A 23,018-nucleotide genomic window follows, 5' to 3' on the forward strand; every position below is an offset into this window, starting at 1 on the left:
TTCCCTTGTTACTTTTGTATATCGGCTGTAATAAGCCATCCTGAAACAACCGACGCTCTAATATTATGACTATAAGGAAATATAACAATGAATGTGTGTTCAGCTTAGAAACTGAACAGTCCACTTCGTCTCTTACCCAGGGGGTAGACGATCAGTGCACTCATGAACAAGCCGACACTGATACCAATGGCAACTTGGATGACCTTCAACAAGACATTGAACGCAGTTCCTTCAAGATTGCCCATTGTGCTCGTGTCAGATGCTGTCTTTGTTCCGTTCTTGGTAATCTCATCAGCCATAGTGATACTGGCCAACAGAGAACCGCCCGCTGCAAGACCAGAGGGAACCTGCACGAAAATAGCTGGAAGCATAGCTGCAGCTGCGAGACTGTAGCCGACCTTTCTGGGCTTCTTCTCTGGCTCTTGATGTTTCTCTGGTGTCCCAGGTCGAGACTCGGGGTCGTCGAGGGTTGGCAGGGACCACGAGTCTGAGTCGATTTTTTTCTTGGTATATCGTGGTCGAACCCGGAGCTTCCACCAGTCGATAAAGTCGAGGTATCCATTCTCTACATGTCGGCCCATTCGAGAGTACAAGTTTGCAAGAATACCGATCGTCAGGGCACCCAGCATGTTGGATATTTGGCCGTTTCCTCCAAAGTACTCGGAGCAGTAACTGTTGACCGACCATCCAGCCAAAGCCATCCCGACCATAACGGGAGTTTGCTTCCACTTGGCTTGGTTGATGAGACAGAGACACATAGTGAATCCAGGGACGAAGAGGAAGTACCATTCCCGTCCGAGAGGATTATCGCAGGTCGAGCGACTCGTTGCGTTGCTATCAATCATGCCGTAGAGCGAAGCGCCGATTGTGATGCCGTATCCGAGGAAGAGAGTGTAGATGAGAGCGTGCACCATGCGTACACTACCGGCGACGAGGTTATGGCTTTGAAGTTCGAGAGAACTACAGAGGACCATGTACCCTGGGAGAATAAGGGCGATACTGCTCTGTGCTAGTGCACTGAAGCAGAAGAGCTGGCCGTTTTGGATGGAACCGAATGCTCGAGCGAAGAAGGACGTGATAAGAGCGGCAGAAACCTCAAAGACGTGGGCGTACAATTCGTTGCTGGGTGCCAAGACGAGTTGAAGAATACCAACGATACATCCGAGAAAGAAGGCAATAGGCAGGTCGATGAACCGGCCCTGGAAAGCGAAGGGTGCAACACAAGCTGATGCGACGCCGTATAAGAACACTCGAATCCAGACATTATATTTATCCTTTCGCGCGTTGACATCGTCAAGTCGTTTCGTCGCTTCCTCAACGCCAATCTTGTCATGGACAACTTCTTTGTAAATGTTGTGTACGTCTCGAAGACGACCGAGGTCGATGCCCTGTGGTACACGAACGAGCTTGACCTCAGTGGTATGCGTAGTGCTATCATCAAAGCTTATGATCATACAGCCAGGGAGGTACAAGAACTGAGCTTCGATTTCGAGGACACGCGATGACATGGTCATGTACTCTTCCAACCGATGTGTAGGCGCACCATACATCATAAGAGCCCTGCACAACTTGAGCAGGTACCGATGCCGTTGGATAATACCCGCAATATGAATAGTAATCCTCGCCTTGTCGCGCTTCTTGGGAGGCGGTGGTTGTTGCTTTATCTTCTCAGCCCACTTGTCAGAGATATTCGCTGACGCTGGCGCCGCAAACATAGACGAAGACTTCATCAACTCCGTAAGTGCCAGCGACGATGTTGAGTGTCTATTCTTGTGGTAGTTGAACAGCCCGCTCGTCGGTCGTGAACGAGGCGGTGATCGGATAGGAGGCGTTCCATTAGATGATCCAGGGCGGGATATAGGTGGTGAGTTACGCGGCGACATTAGTGGTGTACCCGGATCCTTGGGCGTGTTCATACCACTACCTGGTGCTCTATCATCGTGATACAGCTTCAGCAGCGAGGAGAGAATACCACCGCGGTATTGGTCTGGCCGAGGGACGTAGTCGTGGGCGTAAGCTTGTTGAAGAACGGGTGTAGCGGTTCCAGATGTCGGTCCGCCGTTGGGAAGCTGCGTGAATAGATCCCGTTTTCCCTTGCGGGAATGAGATCTGACTAGATTCTCAGCCGCAGCGTGATGCTGGAAGCGATCAGAGTTTGCTATTCTCTGTCGAAGACCGAAATATTCTGCATCTCCAATGGTGTTTGACCCAGCTGGTGGCGAGATCTTAGGATTATCATAGTCCTCAATCAACGGCTTGAACGAGGGAACTTCCTCGAGATCAAGCGATCCTCGTCGTGATCCAGGGGCAGAGTAACTCCCCACCGAAACAGCTAACCGATCAGCTCTCTGTCTCGCATCAGCCATAGATCGATACTGCCTCTCCGTAGTCCTCGACTCCGCCTGGTCCGCCTTCTCCCTCTCATTGGGATCATCATAGCTCGTATTTCTCCTAAGCGCAGGCCGTGGTCTCTTTGGTCCTCCTCCATCCGGAGTATCTGGTGCGAGATTCTGAACCTGTCGTTTCTTGTCCTGCTCGGCGGACAGGATCTTTGTGAGAGCAAGGCTTAGTTCGTAAGCATCTGGTGCATTGGGCGGTAATTCCCCAGGCGCTAGTTTCGGCGATCCGGCTGGTGAGAAGACACCTTCATCCTGGCGCTGCTGTCGTGTTTGTTGTGGGCGTGTTGTTGAGTCGCTGCTATCTCCGGAGGATTCTTTGCTGGAGTGGAAGCCTACTCGCTTCTTTTCCCTGCGGAGGGGAGTGTGTACCTGACTAGGTCTGCCTCCGCTGCCACTCCCACTATCATTCTGTTCAGATAGCATAACTAACGAATGAATGTTTTGTTTGACGATAAAAATATCGGGTCTGGAAATTGGGGGGAAAGCGAGGTTGCTCTTTGGTTTTAAAGGACTGGGCCCCTCGAGGGCGAAACTGAGTTTGGAGGATTGATCATGTTGTCGATCAAGGGGGGCATGATTTACATTCTACTTATTGTGTCTGTGTCTATACTCTCGCTCCGGGGCGAGAACAAGAAAAACAAAACTGGGCCTGTATAGGTTTTTTTCTCTGTAGGTAATGTAGTGTAGTGTACAATTTGTTGTGGCTACGGGGGCGGCAAACTTGCGTGATAAGGACTGTGGGTCGCCGAGAACAAGCCCGAGAAGGGACATGCCAGGTTTAGTTCACTGATCTGATTGACTCTGCGATGATGATGCTATATAAGTTGATGGATATGATGATGATGGTGTGCTTGGTTCCTTGGTTTCTGGGCCTATAAAGGGCTCGTCATAGCATTCGTGGTATGTTGTTGAGTTAGTATTGGTACTGGCGATATCGTCTTTGGTGTTTTTGCGTCGAGTCATGAAAATTGCTTCTTATCTGACACCCATTGGATGTCAAAACACTCGTCATACATGATGAAAAATACTTAACACACTGGAATTCTCTTCGAATCAGGCAAACCTTTCTTCTCTTTTCTTGTCCCCTTGCTCAACCCACGCAGGCCAATCCTCGCTTCAGACCTGTCGTCTTGGACCTGTCTCATCATGTCTGCTCCTCGGCCTTCAATTGGTCCGGATAAAGTGTCTTGGTTATCATGAAAAAAGAAGCAAACGCTCGGATTACTCGTTCGGGGAGGGCGTGAGATAACAAAGCAAGGGCCTTGAGGACTGCACCCGGGCTGCCGGTACATACAATTACATAGAACACCTCAGAGCCAGAGCTACCTAGACGGGGAGAGCTTCCAGCGGGCTTCTTCCACCGCCACGTGCGGGCCGCTGAGACCTTGACGTGCCCTGTGCTTCAGGGGATGATGAGCCCTGCAGCGATCGGTTAGGGGGGCCGGTTGGGCGCTAGAGGAGGCAGGCAGGCACATTTGGAATTGGATTGAGGCTCTTGGTCTCTGACTATTGACAATATTCCCGAGATGGTTTCATTTTTAGTTCACACCATCTTTTGGTTGTTGAAGAAGAGAAGGCCAGAGAATCACCTTCTACGTTGACCATGCAGGGCTGGCAGTTGATCGACACTCTTGGTTTCCTTGATTGGTGTGATAGACATGCGAACTGACGTGCAGATGCAGATACTGACAGAGGCGGTCACTTGAAGTTCTCTTGTCCTCTCACAATAATAATCGCCTGAGGGCTCGTATTGTGACGCGTAATGTTCAGTCGTTGAGTGGTGAGTCAATATCTCGAGTCACTCACTCACTGATCCATAACTTGGCATTCCTGGTATGTAATCACATGTTAGAGTTTAGAGGCTCTTTGGGCTCCAAGTCCCAACCTATTGAGACCTTGATGTTGCTCCATTAATGGAGCATATCTTGAGATCCACCCGATACTGTACCGGGCCACCGGCTTGTCCGGAGCATCCACCATCAGCGGATCATAGCGCCGATAGAGAAAAAGCCAAGCTTGGACAGGACTAGAAAGCTCTATCCGTAGCCAGACCTCGGGGAGCAAGAAAACACCGGACCTTGATATAGGGTGTTAAAATAAACTTAGAAAAGAGCCCCCTAAACTTAGGCTAGATTTGCCTGAATATTTTTATCGCTTAGGGTTAAGGTCCTGTGTTTTCTTTCCTCCCCTAGCCAGACACGATATCAAATCTGATTGATTGTCTGCCTGTTCCTAATAATTTCCTCACCATCAATAAGCGTGTTTCTATTCTTGTAGAGTTCTCACTCGCATGGTTAGTATATATTACAAGCCCGGTTAGTCCATGATAAGCATCCCCAATAAACAAGCTTCAGTCTCATTGGGTCTACACCTCCCTCGGTCAAGGTCAATGTCACCCTCACCGAGACAGACGCCCAAGCGCCGTTCACTTGACGCGAAGCGAAATAGGTTAGGCCATCACTTTACGGATCACTCTTGTTACCCTTGAAGATCTGGGCATCAATAATCTCCCTGCATCAACCATTGAAAGTTTCGAAACATCGTCATCTCGCGAAAACAACTTCACAATGTCAACGTCTACGTACACCATCCCTGACCGCATCGTGCCAATGCGCGTCATCGTCTGTGGCGTCCATCGCACAGGAACGTTGAGTACGTCTAACTATCCCAGGGGGTTGATAAGCCTCCCCCCTCTCAACAATTACGCGCGTAATCTACTAATGGCTACTACCCGAAAAAATGAGAGCTGAAACAGACCAACAGGTATTCGTAACGCTCTGTGGCAGCTCGGTTTCCATGACTGCTACCACATGCAAACTCTCTTCAACAATCCCACCCGCGCCCCTGAATGGGTACGTGCCATGGAAGCAAAGTATGCCGATAAGGGGTCCTTTACCCGCGCAGACTGGGATCGCTTGCTCGGCGATTGTCAAGCTGTGTGTGATGTGCCCGCTGCGTTCTTTGGCCCTGAATTAGCGGAGCTGTACCCTGAAGCTAAAGTCATTATCATGAATCGAGACCCTGAGAAGTGGTATGAGAGTGTACTCAATAGTATCTACTTGATAACCACACCGAAGGGGTTCTTGGCTAAACTTAGTATGATTTATTGTTTTCTGCTTGATACGAATTTGCAGTACATGGCCAAGTATAGCAAATCGATGAGATCTCTGGTTCAGAAATACGACCACGGAAATGATAAGGACAAGGCAATTGCATGGTACAAAGCGCAATACCAAGAATTCCACGACAGAATTCCAGCGGATCGGTATATCGAGTATACCATCACAGAGGGCTGGGGACCGCTGTGCGAATATCTTGGTGTTCCCGTACCAGAAGTTCAGGACCCCACGACAGGAAAGATGGTTGAGGCACCATTTCCACATCTCAATGATGGTGAGACGTTTAGAAGGAACAGCGTGGTTATGAAGAAGAAGACCATGCAGAGGGCGAATCAGAACTTACTGGCGGCTGTGGGGAGGTTGGCGTTGACGGGTGTGGTGGGATATGCTGGTTATCTGGCGTGGAAGACTCGACTTGGGGGACGTATCTAGTTGAGCTTTACATGTGCTGAATGCTTGATCATTGAGGTTCGTGTATTTGTATTGTAACATAGAAATTTTCTTATCGTTTTTCTCCAGTGTATTCAGGAATTCAAGCATTGGGCCATTCACATGCAAGTTATGCCAAGGGTAGTCTGCTGAACACCAATTTGCTCATATATCATTGCTCCTGTTTATATCATACCCGCAGTAGATTCGCCATACGTAAAGTGGCTCATCCAATTATTCCCTCAGCTCATATCTTTCAAAACATCATCTCCCCATCTGCAAAAGTCTCATAAGACTCGCAATATCAGCTTTGTTCGCCCTTCCCCCCAAGTGTCCATCCCGATCCATCTGCTCCTTTTTGAACTTCCTCGGCCCCCATAGCTCTGACCCATCAACTTCGACATCCTCAACATCCTCCGGCCCCACCTCCATCCTCCTCATCTTCTTAAGGAGGCTTCCGTAGCCCATTTCTAGGAACTCGGCAACGACGTCGGTTGCGACATCGAGGAGCCTGTCACTGCCCACGCCGCGCTCTCGGACATCGGCGCTCCCGTGCCCTGAGGCCGTTGAGAAGACGTAGCCTACCACGATGGGGAGCTGGTCCTCGGAGGGGATGTAGTCGAGGAACCCGGGGCCGACCTCGGCGGTGAGGGCGCGCTTGAGATCGGTGAGGAGGGACCAGGCGATGTGGTGCATGGTGAAGTAGTCGAAGCTAATACGGGGGATCTCGCTGTTGACGACTTGGGCCAGCTGTTCGATGAGACCACTTGGGGATTTCGGTACTGCCGGGAGCTGGGATGTTTTAGCAAAGGACTGCTGTGTAGAAATGCCAGGACTTACATTGGCCTCCTTGGCCTTTTGCTTCAGATTCTCTTGTATATGACCCTTTCCGTCCATCATTGCTCTCTTACGCCCCTCCGTCAAGATTTCTTCAACAGTTTCAGTCGTCCAGGGCTTACGTGGATTGTCCACATGGATACGGTCGTCTAATCGCAGGGACACCCAGCCATCGAACTTGATGTTTGGCGCGTTACCTTTATGCCCAGTAGGCCGCGTGCTCCGCCTGTTCGCTGCCCAGTTGGTGATCGAGACGCCTGAGCAGAGGCAGTAGTTCTTGAAGTAGCCCTCGAGATCCTGTGGTGGATTCCCAATGAAGAAGCACGGATTCCCTTGATATTCCCAGACCTCTTCAAGATCCTCCCATACTTTACCTTTCGGAATGCGACCCTCTTGTCGGAGGGCTTGATAGAGCTGTGTCGTAGTCATGAGACCACCGCTGGGCGCAACAGTCTTGACACCATTGACATGCAGCATAGATCGCATGTGATGGATCAAAAGACCGCAATGTATGGGGTTCCGATGAAGGAAGTGGAATTCAGAAGGACCTTCACTATCGTGAGCCAACATGCCGTACTCCATGTTTGCCTGCCTCATCTCGAAGATAGGATCGTGGTTCCATCGCGTCGCCACTTGAAGGACTTGCTTGCGCTCAGCCGTCTGAGGAAGATTGACAAGAGCGTTTTGAATCTTCAGACTCTCCTGCTTAAACTGCTCAAACCCACGCCCAACATACGGTCCAAGACGCTGAATAATGTCAAGATACATCTGAAGAGCCCATGATATCCAGAAACGGTTGCTTTCGCTCTTTGTCTTGAGTGCAGCGCCCATGCCGCGGATAAGCTCGTCTTCTACGTCACCCTGACCAGGGGGCGTGGTAAGGAAGTGCATATGTGGGAAAATCTCAAACAGGGCCGTCTTGTCCTGATTCCACCTCTCAGTGTTATTTCTGCCCTCGGAACCGAGCCTCTCGTTGTAAAAACCGAAGGCGCCGTTGTAGGATGGCATGATAGCGTCACGGCTGTGTTTTACGTAGCTGTTGAAAACACCCATGGTGTTTAGATTCAGGATCTTGGCCACGTCGTAAGCCTCAAGGTTACACATGGCGCCTGGGCTTATCCTTTTCTTGTCGATTCCCATCCCCTCGCAAGCTGCCTCGAAGCACTGGTGCGCGAAGATAGTTGTGCCGCCGAACTTGTCTATCCACTTTTTGATGTCCAACTCCATGCTGTGGGCAAACTCAAACGCTGTGTTTGTAGCTAAAGCTACAGCGGCGAGATCAAGTTCACCACTGGCCCACTTCTCCCAGAGCGAATGGATCTCTTGGCTGAGATAGTCATAGTCGCGGAGGAGAGTGGCGAAAGCGAAGAAGGCGTCTTCCCAGGTGACTTCTTCCTCAACGGTGTATTGAGTCTCAAGCTCAGCAGCAGGAGTAGGCGTGATGTCAGGGGCGTTGAGGAACTCCTCAGAAGGAGTGTAGACGTTGAGGACGTCAAACATGCCCTTGGCGGGGTGGTTTGCCTTGACATCCGTCTTCTTGTCGAGATCCTCTGGCTTGAAAAGACCAGCTTCCATGATGGGTTTGAGATAGCCACGGACTTTCTCAAGGACCTCGACGAAGTGAGAGTGAGTAGCATCGGAGCGATGGTCCCTTCTTGCACCGCTGTCTGCTAGTTTCTGAGAGAACGATCGTCGAACTATGAAATCATCAGTATCACTGGAATCAACACAATCAAATCTGTTCAACATACCCCATATGCCTCTCTCCAAAGCAACAGCAGTCTTGTGAGGAACTTCAACGGCATTGGTATCAGCAACATGTTTAGCCATAGCCTCAAAGTCCTTAACTCTGATGATGTATTTCTTTGTGTTTGGGTCCTGCTTCTCTTGTTTCTTCTTGTTCTTAGCTCTACTAGGACCTTTGCCGTTTCCATTTCCCTACTTCTTCTTCTTTTTCTTGGCAGCATCAGCAGCGGCTCCTCCAAGTGAAGACTCAGCGTCGTAGCCGTGGGCTTTAGCAGTGTTGGCCAGCCATGTTGCTACAGAGTCTGTGTCGGCTTTGTACTGTTGGTAGATGCTCATATAAGCTGGGGAGAGCATTTTGATTGTATTTTGCTTCAATTTTTTGGTTCTGTTGATATTTGGTATTGATGTCGATGTTGATGGGCTGTTTGTTGAGATGTGGACAGCCTCGTTGCTATAACAAAGGTTGGCTGGTAAGTAAGGTACCTAACAAAAAGCAATGCCGATTTCCCCTGAATACGGATTTATTAAAATCCGCAAGAGGTCGTATGTAGTACTTGTCTGACTATCGAAAGCCATGTTTCAAAGGTACCAATCACAATATTCGAGTGTTTTCTTGAATAAAATGATAAGAAACCTTCATTTCTAGTGTATCTCGGCAAATGTATGTGATTCATGAGGGTCACGAACCAGCATCGGCAGTCAGTAATGCCACTCACTGCGTACTCACTCCACCAACTCCGCGTACATCCGGGAATAAACAAGATATAAATAGATCTCCAATACTATGCAGCATCCATCATTCGAAGATCAGATTCACACAAAAACAGCATAAAACATCGACAAGAAACACAGAATCATCCCCCCACGTCAAATGCACGTGAGGAATATGGCCTGCAGTGGCCCGTTGCGCTCTCTCTCTCCCCAACCCGCAATCAGATCAGATCACGCCCTCCCCCCCTCACGGATATTCCATCAATCAAAACGCCCAATTCCCAAGATGTCTTCTAGCGTTGTCTCTTCTCTCAGCTCTGTTGCTCCCCCACGCTCTCTTCAGCATTCCTCTCTGAGTGTTACACCGCAATTGACGGGTGCTATTGGACAGGCTGGACGTGGGGGTTAGAATAGTCAGGCGACTTGTGAACGGACGGTACCTGCTTTTGCGAGGATGATCGCTGTTTTGTTGTCTGTTTGTGGTCTCTTGTGATGGATGGCAGCCTTTACAATATGCTCGACATCTTTGCTTCCATTTCATAAAGGTGGCGTTTGTGTAACTCTCCGTGTAAGTGCTCTCCCCTTCTCAAATGCCCCCTGTGTCCATCCATTGAAACCCTCAATTGCTGCAGAAACCTGCAATGTAGACCCCCACGATCACTTCGTGTCTCTTGACTCGCGTGAGGTCACCGGTTCGGCCCGGAGTCTCTCGGCCGGAGCTCAGCGGATGTCTTTTGTCGTGTCTCTCCCCCGCCTTTTCACCACGTACCCAGGGATCCGGACCTAACCCCCACGCTTTTCGAACCATGCCTCTCTCGAACTCAAGTGCCTGAGCCTGAGCCTGAGCCTGAGCCTGAGCCTAGGCAATGGGCTACCTCATGACGAGGACGCCACTCTTATTATACCTAGTCCTTGGTTAGACATAAAAGAGCAGCTGACGCCAGCCTCTTTGAGCAATGCCTCTTCATCATTCTTCTCACTGCTTTTCTTGTTCTTTACTTGTATAGAGACTGCTTGCACTTATATACTTTACACTTATATCGTACCATATGCCTTCGACACTGCTTGAATCTCCCACCATGGGCTCTCCCAAGGCTTCTCAACTGCGCCTCGGCGATGGCGTATACGTCCCTACCCTTGCGTTCTTCACTCCCGAGGACGAGGTCGATGCTTCAGCTACTGAGAAACACATCATCAAGCTTCTCGAGTCAGGAGTAGCTGGTATTGTTGTCCACGGCTCCAACGGAGAATGTGCCCACCTCTCTCCCTCAGAACGAACCACCATCATCCGCGTTGCCAGAGATACCATCTTCCACGAGGGAAGCGGTACTCGTGTTCCTCTCATCGCAGGTTGCGGTGCCCAGAGCACAAGGGAGACAACAGAACTGTGTGAAGACGCCGGCAAGGCTGGTGCTACACACGCCTTGGTCCTACCTCCAAGCTACTACGGCGGACTTCTCCCCGATGATCTAGTCATCCAGCACTACTACGCCGTTGCAGACAAGAGCCCAATTCCTCTTCTGGTGTATAACTTCCCCGGCGCCGCAGCTGGTCGAGACCTCTCATCCGACACGATCCTCAGCATCGCCAAGCATCCCAACGTCGTAGGCGTCAAGCTCACATGCGGCAACACCGGAAAGCTCGCCCGCATCGCAGCTGACTGCCCCGAGGGATTCTGGGTCGGAGGCGGCAGCGCAGACTTCATCCTGCAAGGCCACGCCGTAGGAGCCAACGGCACCATCTCAGGCCTCGCCAACCTCTGCCCCAAGGCATGCGTCCGCATCACAGAGCTCGCAGAAGAAGGAAACTGGAAAGAAGCCCGTCAGCTGCAAGCCAAAGTGGCCAAGGCTGACTGGACGGCGATCAAGACTGGATTCGTTGGTGTAAAGGCAGCACTGGGACACTTTTCCGGGTACGGGGGTGAACCTCGACGACCTTGCGTGGCGCCATCTCAGAAGGATCTCGATACTATTGCACAAGGGTTCCAAGAGGTGATGGATCTTGAAGTTGCCCTTTGATAGAAAGAAAGAAAGGCAAGAAAAGCATGTTTTTGGTTCGGGGGGACAAAAGCAGGTTGCATTGGGCAGTGACGACGTTGATGATGACGATACCTCTTATTTCGAAGCAAAGCACGGAGATGGTGATGTGGCGTTGGGCATACACTACCTACACAGCCATCGATCATATCAGGCTGTTCTGTAGCAATAATTTCTCTGTACATAAATCAAATACCAATTAATGCTTGAAGAATATACCTACAGTGCATCCATCCATCCATCAGATGCCTGATTACCCCATGGAAACTACCATTCCCCGCAAAGTGGCCATATTTCTTTGTTAATAATCCCACTCCTGTGCAGCAGAAGCCGGTGAGGAAAAAGATGTGTCTCGTGGTCGATTATGCGTAGCCAATGGGGAGTGAAAGACGGTGAGGAGCACGCTGGACATTGCCGCTTTGGGGTGATGATGCTTACACGAGGTGTCGGATGTTCAGTAGGTACAGGACAGTCTATGCTGGATGTGTTTGCCGAGAGGGAGAGAGAGACAGGCAGAGGCTTAGATGGGGATTGTCAATCGTGGGGAACCCCGCAGTTGGATCTGGATGTGGAGAAGACGCTGTGAAGGAGCAAGTAAGAGAAGCTGAGTTTGTAATGGTGTTGAAGGCCTCGGAGGGAGCCCGAAGTCTGTACCTTGGTAGTGTACCTACTGCAGGCATGCAAGTTAGAATCAAATCAGGTATTTGTACAGTACAAGCTTAGAACCACTGATATACATGCAGACCAACTGGACAGGCAGTGAGGACGCACTCACGCCAAGAATCACAAGCAATTCCGTCCATGAGGAGGAACAACATGAACAGGTCATAAGATGAACCCAGAAAATACATAGTGTAAGGTAGCGTAGCCAACACTTGCAAAGAGGAGAATGTGGAGAATGGCTACATCACAAAGTGCCTGATGCGTTCGTGTGGAGAAGCGTGGGGGTCTACGAGGCCCTCGGGGCTGAAGCTAAGTTGAGACGGTCAAGAAAAGCGTATGTTGTCGGTGGATTTCGGGCCATTGATGAGCGAGATCATGCCATTGAGTTTATATCTGTAGTTAAACTGTGATTCTATGGTTTGAGGGACGGGTCTAGAAATCAGCTGTATCAAAGTTGCGGATCAAATCGTAGTAAAACTTGACAATGTCCATGTGCGACTCAATCCTGATCCTCTCATCGACCGTGTGGATGTTTTCGGATCCGCGCTGTCGACTCGGTGTCCAGCGGTAAATGTTTGGCGACAAGTCTACAAACTATTAGCATATCCTATTCCCTCGCTTTGTGTAACGATGCACTTACTCAGGTAATGTCTCGTATCAGTGTTGCCGGTCATGATTTCGCCAACAGGTACGACCTTGCCGCCGTCGAAAGCAAAGCTATGCTGGATTGTGCCAGAGAAGATATCCCAGATTGGGCCGCTGGTAGGTGATACGGGTGTTGTGACTGAGTTGCGAATCGCTGTAAGTTTGAGATGGCCGTCGTAGTCGAATCCAGATTTCTTCTGAGACTCTGCATTATCCTCGTAGGCGCTCAGAGTGAGGTTGTATTTTTGAATAACGGCGTCAATGTTCTTGACAAACTGCTCCTGTACCTTGTCGAGACTGTCTTGAGGCGCAACACGGTAATTGACACCTAGGTTCACAACTTCTGGCATAGCGTTGATCTTCTGCCCGCCGCGAATAATATCAACGGCCTGTGTTGTTTGAATAGTGAATTTGGCCATGGGATCAAGATGGATGAGTTCATCCTTTAGCTTCTCCAGATCATTTTTCTTGAGAAGGTCATGGAGTTTGGGGTGTGAGTCTGGAGAGTGGCGTGCCAGGCAGACAAGATGGTTGTAGACAGGACTTCCCTTGAGAATAGCAGGTTCATAAGGCTTGGACTCGAGAGCAGAGATGATCTCAGCCATGATACCGATGCCAGTGTGAGGATGGGGAATAGAACTGTGACCGCCTTTAACACGAAGTTCAGCCCAGATGTCTATAGCGCCCTTTTCCTGCACCGAGGGAAGAACGTAAAGAGTATCGTCAATGAGCTGAATCCCAGAACCGCCCTCGTCCAAGATGAACGGAATACCATTGTCGCCATATCTCTTTGTCAAGAACTCGCCAATCTTAGCAGCGCCTCGAGGACCCGAGCACTCCTCATCGAACCCAAACGCCAAAATGACAGTACGCTTAGGCTGCCATTTCGTCTCAGTGAGCAACGCCTCAATCGCTGACATGAGAGCTGTAAGACTGTTCTTATCATCAGATGCTCCGCGTCCCCAAAGCCACTCCCCGTCAAAGTAAGCGTCGAAGGGAGGATGCGTCCATGTCGATGGATCAGGTACAGGAACAACATCTTGATGAGCTGCGAGAAGATAAGGCTTGAGCGAAGAGTCGCTTCCGGTAAATGTGTAAACAAGACCAAACTTGTTAATCTTCTCCAGTTTTGCATATTTATGTCTGATAAAACTGGTCAGTAAATGTCTGTGAATTGAGTTCGGTGGCTTACATGGCTGGGTACGTCTTTGCCAGGACATCATGTAAATCATAGAAAGGCGCCCATCGTTCGTCTTTGTCAACATCACCAAGATCGTCATAGCAAATTGACGGAACGCGCACAATTGCTTGGTGACGCTTCACCTGCTTATTAAAAGCATCTTTCGTGTCGAACAGTTCATTCGCTGAGGGGAGACCATCGTTTCCAGGTGAGAGCACAGGCGGCAGATCGCACTTAAAGTCATGCTCATTCTGACCAATTGGCTTTTGAGCTCCGAAAGGTCCGAGACTGAAACCTGAAGCTCCAGCTACAGTTGCCAAGACCGCGAGAGACTTGCGCACCATTTTGAAGGTATTTGGTGCAGAATTGGAGATGTCGAGGGAGGATTTGTAAGGTGAAACGGGCGGGGAATAAAGACATGGTGATGGAGTCGGTAGGTAGCACGACATCGGCGCCGAAGCCGAGGCCGGACCCGGTTCAAGATAACGGGTGCTAAAAGTGTTCCCGATGAGGAAGTTGGGACAAAAGGACTTTTGATTGAGGATGTTCGGGGGCAGGGATAGAATTGTGTTGATCAATGGGTTCGTTGTTATTCCCGGGAGTATATGGGTTTTTTTCCTTTGAATATCGCTAATGTACATAATGTGAATTGCAGAATTCATGGATCCGTCACTGCCCCTCGACAATGCCTGGGCTCCCATCTCCGTTTGTTTACGGTGGTGAGCAGGCGGTTGAGACTGGTTTGAAGGTTTGGATTGCTTATTAAAATAGAACAACCCGTCTCAACCGCCTGCCTTTCAGGTACAAGAGACCTTGGTGAATTGCAGAATTCAGTGAATCATCGATTCCCCTCGACAATACCTGGGCTTCTCGTCTCGGCATGTTTGTGGTGGTGAGCATGCGGTTGAGACCAGTTTGAAGGTTTGGATTGTTTATTGAAATAGAAGAATCCGTTTTTGGCGGCCGAGCCTGGTTGAGACTGGTTTGAAGGTTTGTGTTGTTTATTAAAATAGAAGAACCCGTTTTTGGCACCTTTTCTTAGGTCGCCTGGGACTGGCTGCACCGCTTCAGGCTGCGTGGTAGCCGCAGCTGTTGCTGGGTCAAATCCTTTGCAGACGACTTAGCTGTGCGAAACGGTCCTGTAAGCCGCAGAGTCGGGCAGATTTTCTTCAAGTGTAGATGAGATGGAGGGATAGGTTGAGGGATCCTTAGCAATAGTGGTTAGCTAGTGTAGCATAGACGGGGTCAGTCAGAACGAACCTCTCCAGGATATCGACCTCATCTCATCTGGTGGCCCGGGCAGCCGGCGCCTCCTTGTTTGGAGGCCCAGCTGATCACCGGCACCACCGGCACCCTTGAGGGGATGGAGGACGTCGGGTAGATTTTCTTCAAGTGTAGATGAGATGGAGGGATAGGTCGAGGGATCCTAGTTAGCAACAGTAGTTAGCTAGTGTAGTGTAGACGGCTGAGTCAGAACGGACCTCTCCAGGATATCGACCTCATCTCATCTGGTGGTGCGGGCAGCCGGCGCCTCCTAGTTTGAAGGCCCAGCTGATTCACCGACACCACCATCACCCTTCCGATCCTCAAGTCTCTTTCCCAGCCATGCCTCGAAGGCGGCGAATTGCGGAATCTTGTTCCACTTATTGCAAAACGCATTCAGTTCAGCGTAATGCTCACCAAGCCAGGCCTTCTCCCTTTCAATCCCGCGTTTGGACATAGGCTGAATAAGGACCAATTCGGACGCGAGCTTCGAATGGCAAACGGAACAGAGGTAAGGGGGTATCTCGCCCGCCTGACGAGGCCCCCTTACACCCTGCATGAGGCAGGCGTAGTAAGTACAGTTTTGCAGCCCGAAGCAATGGGCAGTTTCCCGAGACACAGCAACGAGAACCCGTGCGAACCATAGGTTTGAGAGATCCTCCATTGAAGAAGGCTGACCAGCTTGGTTGGCGGCTTGGATCGCAAGACTAAGTGCAGAGTCACCGGGCGGTTGCCCAAAAGCCTTGAAGGCGAGGTGGTTTCGAGTCACCGAGTCTTTGTTCTCGTCTAGTACTTGGCATCTTGCATCAACGTAGGCCTTGCAGTGGCTCGATGGCCACCTGTGCAATCGGTCGACGCCAGCTAGCCCATCCAACGAAGGGTTGTAGCGAAATGTCGACACGATCGCAATTCCGTCGGCTGCCCAGAATCGGTCTGTTAGGTACGCCTCCTCATCCTCGTCGTAGAGATCATGGTTCACCACGAGCACCACCGAGTGAGCGGGGGGGACTTTGATTCGTACGAGAGCAGTCCTCAAGTCAGAAACGTTAAGCTGCATCCTTGACAACCCGTCTGGCGATGGGCGGTGTCGAATTTCAAAAGTGTAGCGATCGTCTCTGAGTATAAAACCAACCACTGATCGTGGCGGAGTGTCCGCAAAGTGCACTCGCTTCCGTCCTTGGATGGGTAAAAAGTCCGCAGTGCCGGAGTACTGGGTGACTTGCATCGTCGTGAAGAAGGCGCGGAGGTAAGCGACCAGTTGGTTTTTCATCTTCAAAAGCCATGTCCATCTCTCAGGGCCTTGGGGGAAGCCTTGAGGGAGGACAGGCTGGGCCCAACTTCGCATTTCGACGGGCAGAAGCTTGACGCTCGGTGGGCCGTACACGAAGACTTTCTGCTTGCTTGATATTTCCTGGCAGCGCTTTTGGGTAGTCTCCAAGGCGAACCAGTCCTTGCTGGACTGACCCTGCTCCATTGGATTCTCGGCGAGGTGGTCACCAGGTAGGACCAGGGGTGCTGGGAATACGTGCTCATCAAATGCACCGTCTTCCTTGGCTAGGTATGCCCTTGCTAGTCTACCAGTCTTAGACATGGCGAGTGTCCTCTCTTCGGGAGGTGGCCGTACGAATCCTAAGTTTACTGCCGCAGGGCTGCAGTCCACATATGTGGTCTGGTGGTCGCACATTCTGACGAGCAGGGCAATGAGAAAGGAGAGGAGGAGAGGGAGAGAAAGGTGTATCAAAGGAAAGAGGGGATTTATGGTAAAGGGAAGAACTGGCAATAGCCGAGACAGCTCTAGGAGGCTGGTTCAGAAAATTAAAAGATGGCCTGTAGGATAAAGACGAAAGAGTAAGCAATCGTTCAGGAATTTACCATAGGCGTCAAGTAGTATCGCCAGACTTCTTTTTTCAAAAGTCTTTTCTCCTGGCTGAGGATTCTATCACTTACCTTGAATAATGAAGGGCAAGCGCAAGGTTTTCTGAGAATCTTTGCAATATTTGTAGACTTTTTGTGATGAGGGAGAGTCAGGTTGAGGAGAAGGAAGATGGATGCGAGATGGAGGGAGGCGGGGCACTGGCAAGTTGATGCAGAGCGAAGAAGGTCGGTGCCTCAGGCGGAGGGCAACAATAACAGCTAGACTCCGTTGACTTGCAAAACAGCTGGGTGCTAGCCTAGGAGAGCCTATGATTGTATTCTTTTGGACTGGATAGTGCAGTGATTGTCTTTGGGAAGCGAGTGTCAATGTCGCATTATACAGCGTGAACACTCCTTTCTCAATATATCTAGTAGATGTCAAGGAGGCCAACAAGATAAGTGCATGAATTATAGTCCTTTGATGATCTTGAGTTTTCCGTACTGTTCCTGGAGATACCTCGTTGACAATTTCACAGTCATGCTGCATCTCCTTCGTCCCATTCATAATCCCACCAAAGACATCACAATAGGGGAGAATAAACATAGCTCCCTTTTCACAAAGTACTAGCACACAATGAACGATGCTCTTTGACACTCACTTCTTTGACATCTTGTTCAAAGAGTTCTTTTACCGTCATTGTGTTCTGCCGCTCAGTCCACCTGTTCACCACGCCGACCCCTTGTTCGCATGCCATTGTTCACTCTACCTATTCTTTCAAAACATTTCCCACTACCGAAATCTCAATGGCGTCTAGGTGTTCCAGGATGAACATTTAAACAACTACATGCCTTCATTTTCATATATCTCTTATGCATACTTCAGTTCAAGCACCCATTGCAAATCACTTCAAACTTATGCTACAAATATAAATTCCTTGTTCCAAGTCTTAGGAGCCACTACATACTCCAACTATTATACTAGAACACTTACTGTCAGTTCAAAGACCCTGTTCTATACTCTCGCGATCCTCCCTAGCATTGTCAGCATCAAGATATCCCTTTCAATAGTACACCATGCCTCCTCGTTTCCACTCCCTCCCGCCCGAGATCCAGGACATGATCCTCCAATACGTCTCCCGAGAACCCTCAACCGCCCCCTACGCCGTGGTCTGCAAGTCATGGCAGGATTTCTTCGAGCGCAAGAATTTCAGGTCGTTAGCTATCGCCAAAGATGACCTGAGCGGCCTCAGACGATACCTGGTACCACGACGCCAAGGTTTCGTCAAGCACATATGGTATCGAATATGTCTTCCCAATTCCAATCCTAGGAATAGAACCACAATCAAGAGGGTCGAGAAGCCCAAAGTAACATTCCGTGCAGATAGGGTGTTTACTTGGTCTCTGCTTGGACTCTGGGACATCATCTCTTTATGGAACTCAGAGAATAGAATCACCCTTGAGCTAAGTGTATTCGCATATGATGATTGGTCTAGTAAAATGCGGCAAGATCGTATCTTTGAACGGGATTTCGACGCATACAAGGCCCACAAGGAGTCAGAGTCAAGAGGACCTTACCATTACGACAATCCTCATGCACCCTACGTTAGACATTATAACATATTAGGTTTGCCTAACGCGGGCTGGAGGTTACGGGCTGAGTGGAACGCCGAGCAGCGAGACCTCATAGGTTGGAAGGACATTGAACTCACCACGGCAAACCGCGCAAGCGAAAGGCCATACTTCAAAGAGGAGGACGCCATACTCCCTCGCGTCCCTATTGTTTCCAAGTTTCTGATCCGCAACACCCAGTTCCGTCGAATTTCTCCGGAGACTATGAGTCTGATGTTCAAAAGCTTCGTGAACCTCGAAGATATCACGACCCATCGATGGGCCTCAGTTGGCGCCGACCAAGAGACAGATTGGACCCGATATGCCGCTAAAGCTTTTGCCGAGTATCTCCCAGCCTCAGTCAAGACACTGTCCATCAACGGCCAGAAATCCACGGCGTTCCATGATTGGACTTCATGCGATGTCAAACTGAGAGATGTATTGGGCAAACGGCTCCGCCAATACTCCAAGAACCTAGAGCACATGTCTGTAGTGGACATCATCGATGCCACAGACTTTCTCCATATCTTTATTCTCTTCAAATGTGATGCGGACTTGAACGCAATGACAATCTGGCCCCATCTCAAGACACTTACACTGTCCACAAATTTATTCCAGTCGCATTGTCGACGAAGTATAGAACGATTGCTCTGCTGCGCAGCGAGAGCAGCACGAAAGATGCCCAAGCTTCAAACGTTCAAAATCAGGAGCGACAGTGACCCGCAATGCTTATTCCAGTACAATATAGTCCAAGCTAGAGCAGAGATAACGTGGTCGGGGCCAGTCGTCGATGGTACCAAAATTATGAAGCAGTGGGAGAAGACATCTGCTTGGAGAAACAATGTTGGCGTAGTGAATGACTTCTGAGTATACACGGATGGGAGTGCATTTACAAGGTTACAATGGTTGTTTCGAAGCTTTTAATCGTTTCATGATACTCATCACATTTTGCAAAACAGTTTAGATAAAAAGAATAATGATAATTGATCACATATCTTAAGCCAGACTAGCCAAAACCGTATGATAACTATACAGTGACAAAACCATCACGAACGCCGCGTATGCATCCAGTGCTTACACAAATAAGTCTCATGTAGCCCTTCTTTACGTTAAACATCAATCTGCTCAACCCGGGAATCCTCTCCAGAGTGAGACTCGCTATTTCTACCCTTGTCATTTCCATGGAAGGCGGCCTCGTCTCTCTGGTCACGAGTGATGTATCCAGGTGGAACCCATCTATAACTATTCCAGGGATTAAGACCCTTCTGGCCATACATGAGATCGACATTCTCCAAAGAGAGTTTTCGAGATTCGAAGAGGAAGAACCAGACGAGAAGAGCGGCGGCTATGTTGGCTGCAACGAGGACGAACCCGAAAGCATAGCTGATGGCATCGGTTGCGATGGGAGAGAGGAAAGCAATCATGACTGTTAAAGTTGTTAGAGAAGAGTATCTCACCAGGAAAGAGGTGTTACTTACAATTGCCAAGCCAGTTACCGGCAGTAGCGATAGAGGCTTGCTTCGCACGAGTACGCAGAGGGAAGGTCTCTCCTATGACGACCCAAGCCATGGGACCCCAGGTACTGGCGAAAGACGCGATAAACATGCACGCACAGACAATAAGAACGATACCGACGGTGCTGTTGCCCACGGGGTTGATAGCTGTACCGATTGAGGCAAAGACACATAACCAAGCAGCTTGCCAGATGGCACCGATGAACAGAGGCCAACGACGTCCAAATCTCTCAACGAACCAGAGACCCGCGAAGGTAGTGGCAACATTGACAGCGCCCAAGATGAGCTGCGTCTGGATAGGGTCCTCAATTCCTGCAGACTTGAAGATGGTGGCTCCGTAGTAGAAGAAGTAGTTGACACCGGTCCACTGCTGAAGAAAGTGGATAAAAAAGCCGAGGAGAGTACGCCAGAGAAGCTTGGGAACCGAGCTCCTAGGATCGAAGCACTCGAGCCAGCCTCCCTGGCCGACTTGCTTCTCCTTCTCAAGGATGCCTCGCATTTCTCTCAGATCGTCCTGGACGAGGGGATTTTCAAGGTTACCCTTCATGCCGCGAAGACGTCCGAGTGAGATCTGAGCACCCTCCCAGTCGCCCTTGGAAGCGAGCCATCGAGGAGACTCGGGGACAACCAGGATACCCAGACCGAGAGGTAGAGAGAAGCCGATGCCGAGGCCAATGACGATTCTCCAGGATGCGTCCTGGTGATCGATGTTCTTAAGACCAAGACAAACAATATTGGAAACCAGGATACCGATTGTGATCATGAGTTGGTAGGATGCAACGACGGCACCACGGATTTCGCGAGGGGCGCATTCGGACTGGAACATGGGAACACCGACGGAAAGGTTACCAACACCAAGACCAGCAACGAATCGACCAATCATCATATGAACCCACGAATACATCGCCGTGATCTGAATGACATTACCAATGATGAACAAGGCGACTCCGAAGGTCATGCTCTTGCGGCGACCCCACCAATCAGATGTGCTGAAGTAATGTCAGTTACTTGTTGTATTAGGTCGCGCGAGGGTCAAGGAGACGTACTAGGCACCAGATAAAGCACCGATCAAACTTCCGATACTCATGAGACTGACCATGGTCGATTGAATGATGGGCTCAAATTTCTTTTCCATTTTATCGTCGTCGTAACCGGTTGCGAAGCGTAGGATAAAGTCTTTGAAGAGGAGCATAGAACTAATCTGCCCCGTATCGTAACCGAAAAGGAATCCACCGATGGACGTGATGACGCCCAAGAGGATGGCCTCGATGCCGCAGTCGGCGCCATTGACCTTGATAGACCTGAGGGTGTTAGCTGAGGTCGAAGCTGGGTATAGAGGGAGGATAGTAGACATACCTATGACCAAGCATGGTTATAATGGTGTACGACTGCGTCGCAGTTGTAATGAGAAAAGGAAATACAGTAAATAAAGCTAGAATAAAGGTCTATTTCCAAAAGGCACAGAAAAAAAGGAGGGAAGACGAGGTCTTTTATTCTTCAGATACCAAGACCCAGACCAAGACCTGGGTTATACAAGAGAAAAAGAAAAACACAAACGGCCCTGCCTGCCCCATAAGACTATTAGGTGCAGTACAGGTCAACAGTCGGGGGTCCCGACAGGACAGGGCATGTCTTTCCGTTCCGCGATGGATGATGATGATGATGGAGAAGACGAAACGAGATGGGGGCGAGCATCATTTACTAAACTTGGCAGTCGTCATGGGGAAGTTGAAGTCAAGCCAAGCCAAGGCCCGTTTCTCTGAAGAGACAGAGGCAGAGACAGGTGCAGATCACCTCACACTTACAGCACCCCAAGACTCACTAACTAGAGATGCGCATGGCATGGCATTGCAGACAAACAGAGCGTGGAGAGGTCCATGTTGCTTATTAGTCTCTAACGAGGTTTGACGATAAAGGGCCGATGTCAGTGGCGTTGCTCTAATCCTTCATCATCTGGGGTTTCTCCAGTATCTCTCTCCTCTCTCTCCATCTCTGCTGGCCTCAGAACCTGAACCTGAACCTGAACCGCAACAAGGCGAGCAAGCAACGGGCCCTGGGGGGTAACGAGTCAGTGTGAAGTGGATCATCAATGATTGGATTTCTGGAAGAATGTGGATGCGAATAACCCCTTGGCATGGGGTACCACCCCCGAAACCTGGCGAGAATTTAGGTACTTACAGTGGATGCTGCTCTCTAATTTTCTTGGTGTTGTTATGTAGTAGAGTTTGGGCCTATGACGTAGCGTCCAAGGCACCGCAAGGTAAGCTTAAACCGCCATGGGTGCCAGCCCCATTTTGGAGGGAGGGCATTGGTCAGTCTCTGGGCTTACGGCATCGTTCTCGGTGCGACTTGGACTACGACCCGACGATCAGTGCGCGTTACACATTTCACGACACGTTCCCTACACTGTGACAGAAGAGACAGACGTTGGAGAAAAAACCTTGATTGTGTAGCGAATTCTGGGGTTGTTCTTGCGGAGAATCTCCAACGTCAACTCCAGCCATCGTATCCCCATACTCACTCACCCACAGTCACTCACAATCACAATCACAATCACAATCACTCTCTACTCGCCTATCCTTGGCTCAAGTTGCATTCATCGCCAAGTCCAGTGGGTCATCGAAACGATTCCTTGGCTCTGACACCAAGTACCGGCATATCACTTCCATCTTTTCCAAACCCAGCACTAACTACTAACCAAAAAAAAAACTCTTTCAGCTCGTTGTAATTCTCTTCTCTCCAACGTGACCTCGCCTACAGTCCCCCAGCCCGTGAAATAGGCACCCCCAAACTCTCTCCTCCGGACCCGCGTTTTCATTTCGGAAGACTCCTCCAGGACCCACCCGGAGCCGTGGAGAGCCGGCCGTTTACTCGGAGCTTCATGCCTGTCGCTGGAGAACGGACAGTCCATCTTGCACCGAACTAAACGGCCCTTTTCCAGCATGTATACTTGTCAAAATATCTCAGTACCCCTATTTTTCTTGTCTTCCCCGGGCGAATGGACGCATCAAATC

General features: G+C 49.9%; 8 protein-coding genes across 8 annotated transcripts; 3 read left to right on the forward strand and 5 right to left on the reverse strand.

Moving 5' to 3' along the window:
• Nucleotides 1–104: 104 nt before the first annotated feature.
• On the reverse strand, nt 105–2,822 carry FSUBG_1791 (PRM10 Pheromone-regulated; the record flags this gene model as incomplete). Its single annotated transcript, XM_036679495.1, has 1 exon — nt 105–2,822. The coding sequence occupies one exon, from the start codon at nt 2,820–2,822 to the stop codon at nt 105–107; it is 2,718 nt and encodes a 905-aa protein (XP_036542707.1).
• Nucleotides 2,823–4,966: 2,144 nt separating this feature from the next.
• On the forward strand, nt 4,967–5,950 carry FSUBG_1792 (uncharacterized protein; the record flags this gene model as incomplete). Its single annotated transcript, XM_036679496.1, has 3 exons — nt 4,967–5,051; nt 5,163–5,440; nt 5,534–5,950. 3 exons carry the CDS (start codon nt 4,967–4,969, stop codon nt 5,948–5,950), a joined length of 780 nt encoding a protein of 259 aa, XP_036542708.1.
• Nucleotides 5,951–6,211: 261 nt separating this feature from the next.
• FSUBG_1793 (uncharacterized protein) lies at nt 6,212–8,884 on the reverse strand (the record flags this gene model as incomplete). Its single annotated transcript, XM_036679497.1, has 4 exons — nt 6,212–6,739; nt 6,788–8,481; nt 8,536–8,633; nt 8,727–8,884. The coding sequence occupies 4 exons, from the start codon at nt 8,882–8,884 to the stop codon at nt 6,212–6,214; spliced, it is 2,478 nt and encodes an 825-aa protein (XP_036542709.1).
• Nucleotides 8,885–10,320: 1,436 nt separating this feature from the next.
• Nucleotides 10,321–11,259, forward strand: FSUBG_1794 (4-hydroxy-2-oxoglutarate aldolase mitochondrial; the record flags this gene model as incomplete). Its single annotated transcript, XM_036679498.1, has 1 exon — nt 10,321–11,259. One exon carries the CDS (start codon nt 10,321–10,323, stop codon nt 11,257–11,259), a length of 939 nt encoding a protein of 312 aa, XP_036542710.1.
• A 1,113-nt stretch (nt 11,260–12,372) lies between these two features.
• On the reverse strand, nt 12,373–14,109 carry FSUBG_1795 (CPS1-Gly-X carboxypeptidase YSCS precursor; the record flags this gene model as incomplete). Its single annotated transcript, XM_036679499.1, has 3 exons — nt 12,373–12,527; nt 12,581–13,728; nt 13,778–14,109. 3 exons carry the CDS (start codon nt 14,107–14,109, stop codon nt 12,373–12,375), a joined length of 1,635 nt encoding a protein of 544 aa, XP_036542711.1.
• A 1,190-nt stretch (nt 14,110–15,299) lies between these two features.
• On the reverse strand, nt 15,300–16,712 carry FSUBG_1796 (uncharacterized protein; the record flags this gene model as incomplete). Its single annotated transcript, XM_036679500.1, has 1 exon — nt 15,300–16,712. The coding sequence occupies one exon, from the start codon at nt 16,710–16,712 to the stop codon at nt 15,300–15,302; it is 1,413 nt and encodes a 470-aa protein (XP_036542712.1).
• A 1,244-nt stretch (nt 16,713–17,956) lies between these two features.
• FSUBG_1797 (uncharacterized protein) lies at nt 17,957–19,357 on the forward strand (the record flags this gene model as incomplete). The annotated part of the gene is made up of 1 exon (XM_036679501.1): nt 17,957–19,357. The coding sequence occupies one exon, from the start codon at nt 17,957–17,959 to the stop codon at nt 19,355–19,357; it is 1,401 nt and encodes a 466-aa protein (XP_036542713.1).
• Nucleotides 19,358–19,599: 242 nt separating this feature from the next.
• On the reverse strand, nt 19,600–21,374 carry FSUBG_1798 (low-affinity hexose transporter HXT3; the record flags this gene model as incomplete). The annotated part of the gene is made up of 4 exons (XM_036679502.1): nt 19,600–19,916; nt 19,969–20,993; nt 21,051–21,305; nt 21,361–21,374. 4 exons carry the CDS (start codon nt 21,372–21,374, stop codon nt 19,600–19,602), a joined length of 1,611 nt encoding a protein of 536 aa, XP_036542714.1.
• Nucleotides 21,375–23,018: the final 1,644 nt, after the last annotated feature.

This window comes from Fusarium subglutinans, assembly GCF_013396075.1.
Source record: "Fusarium subglutinans strain NRRL 66333 chromosome Unknown NRRL66333_c0000014, whole genome shotgun sequence".
NCBI classification, from domain to species: Eukaryota; Fungi; Ascomycota; class Sordariomycetes; order Hypocreales; family Nectriaceae; genus Fusarium; species Fusarium subglutinans.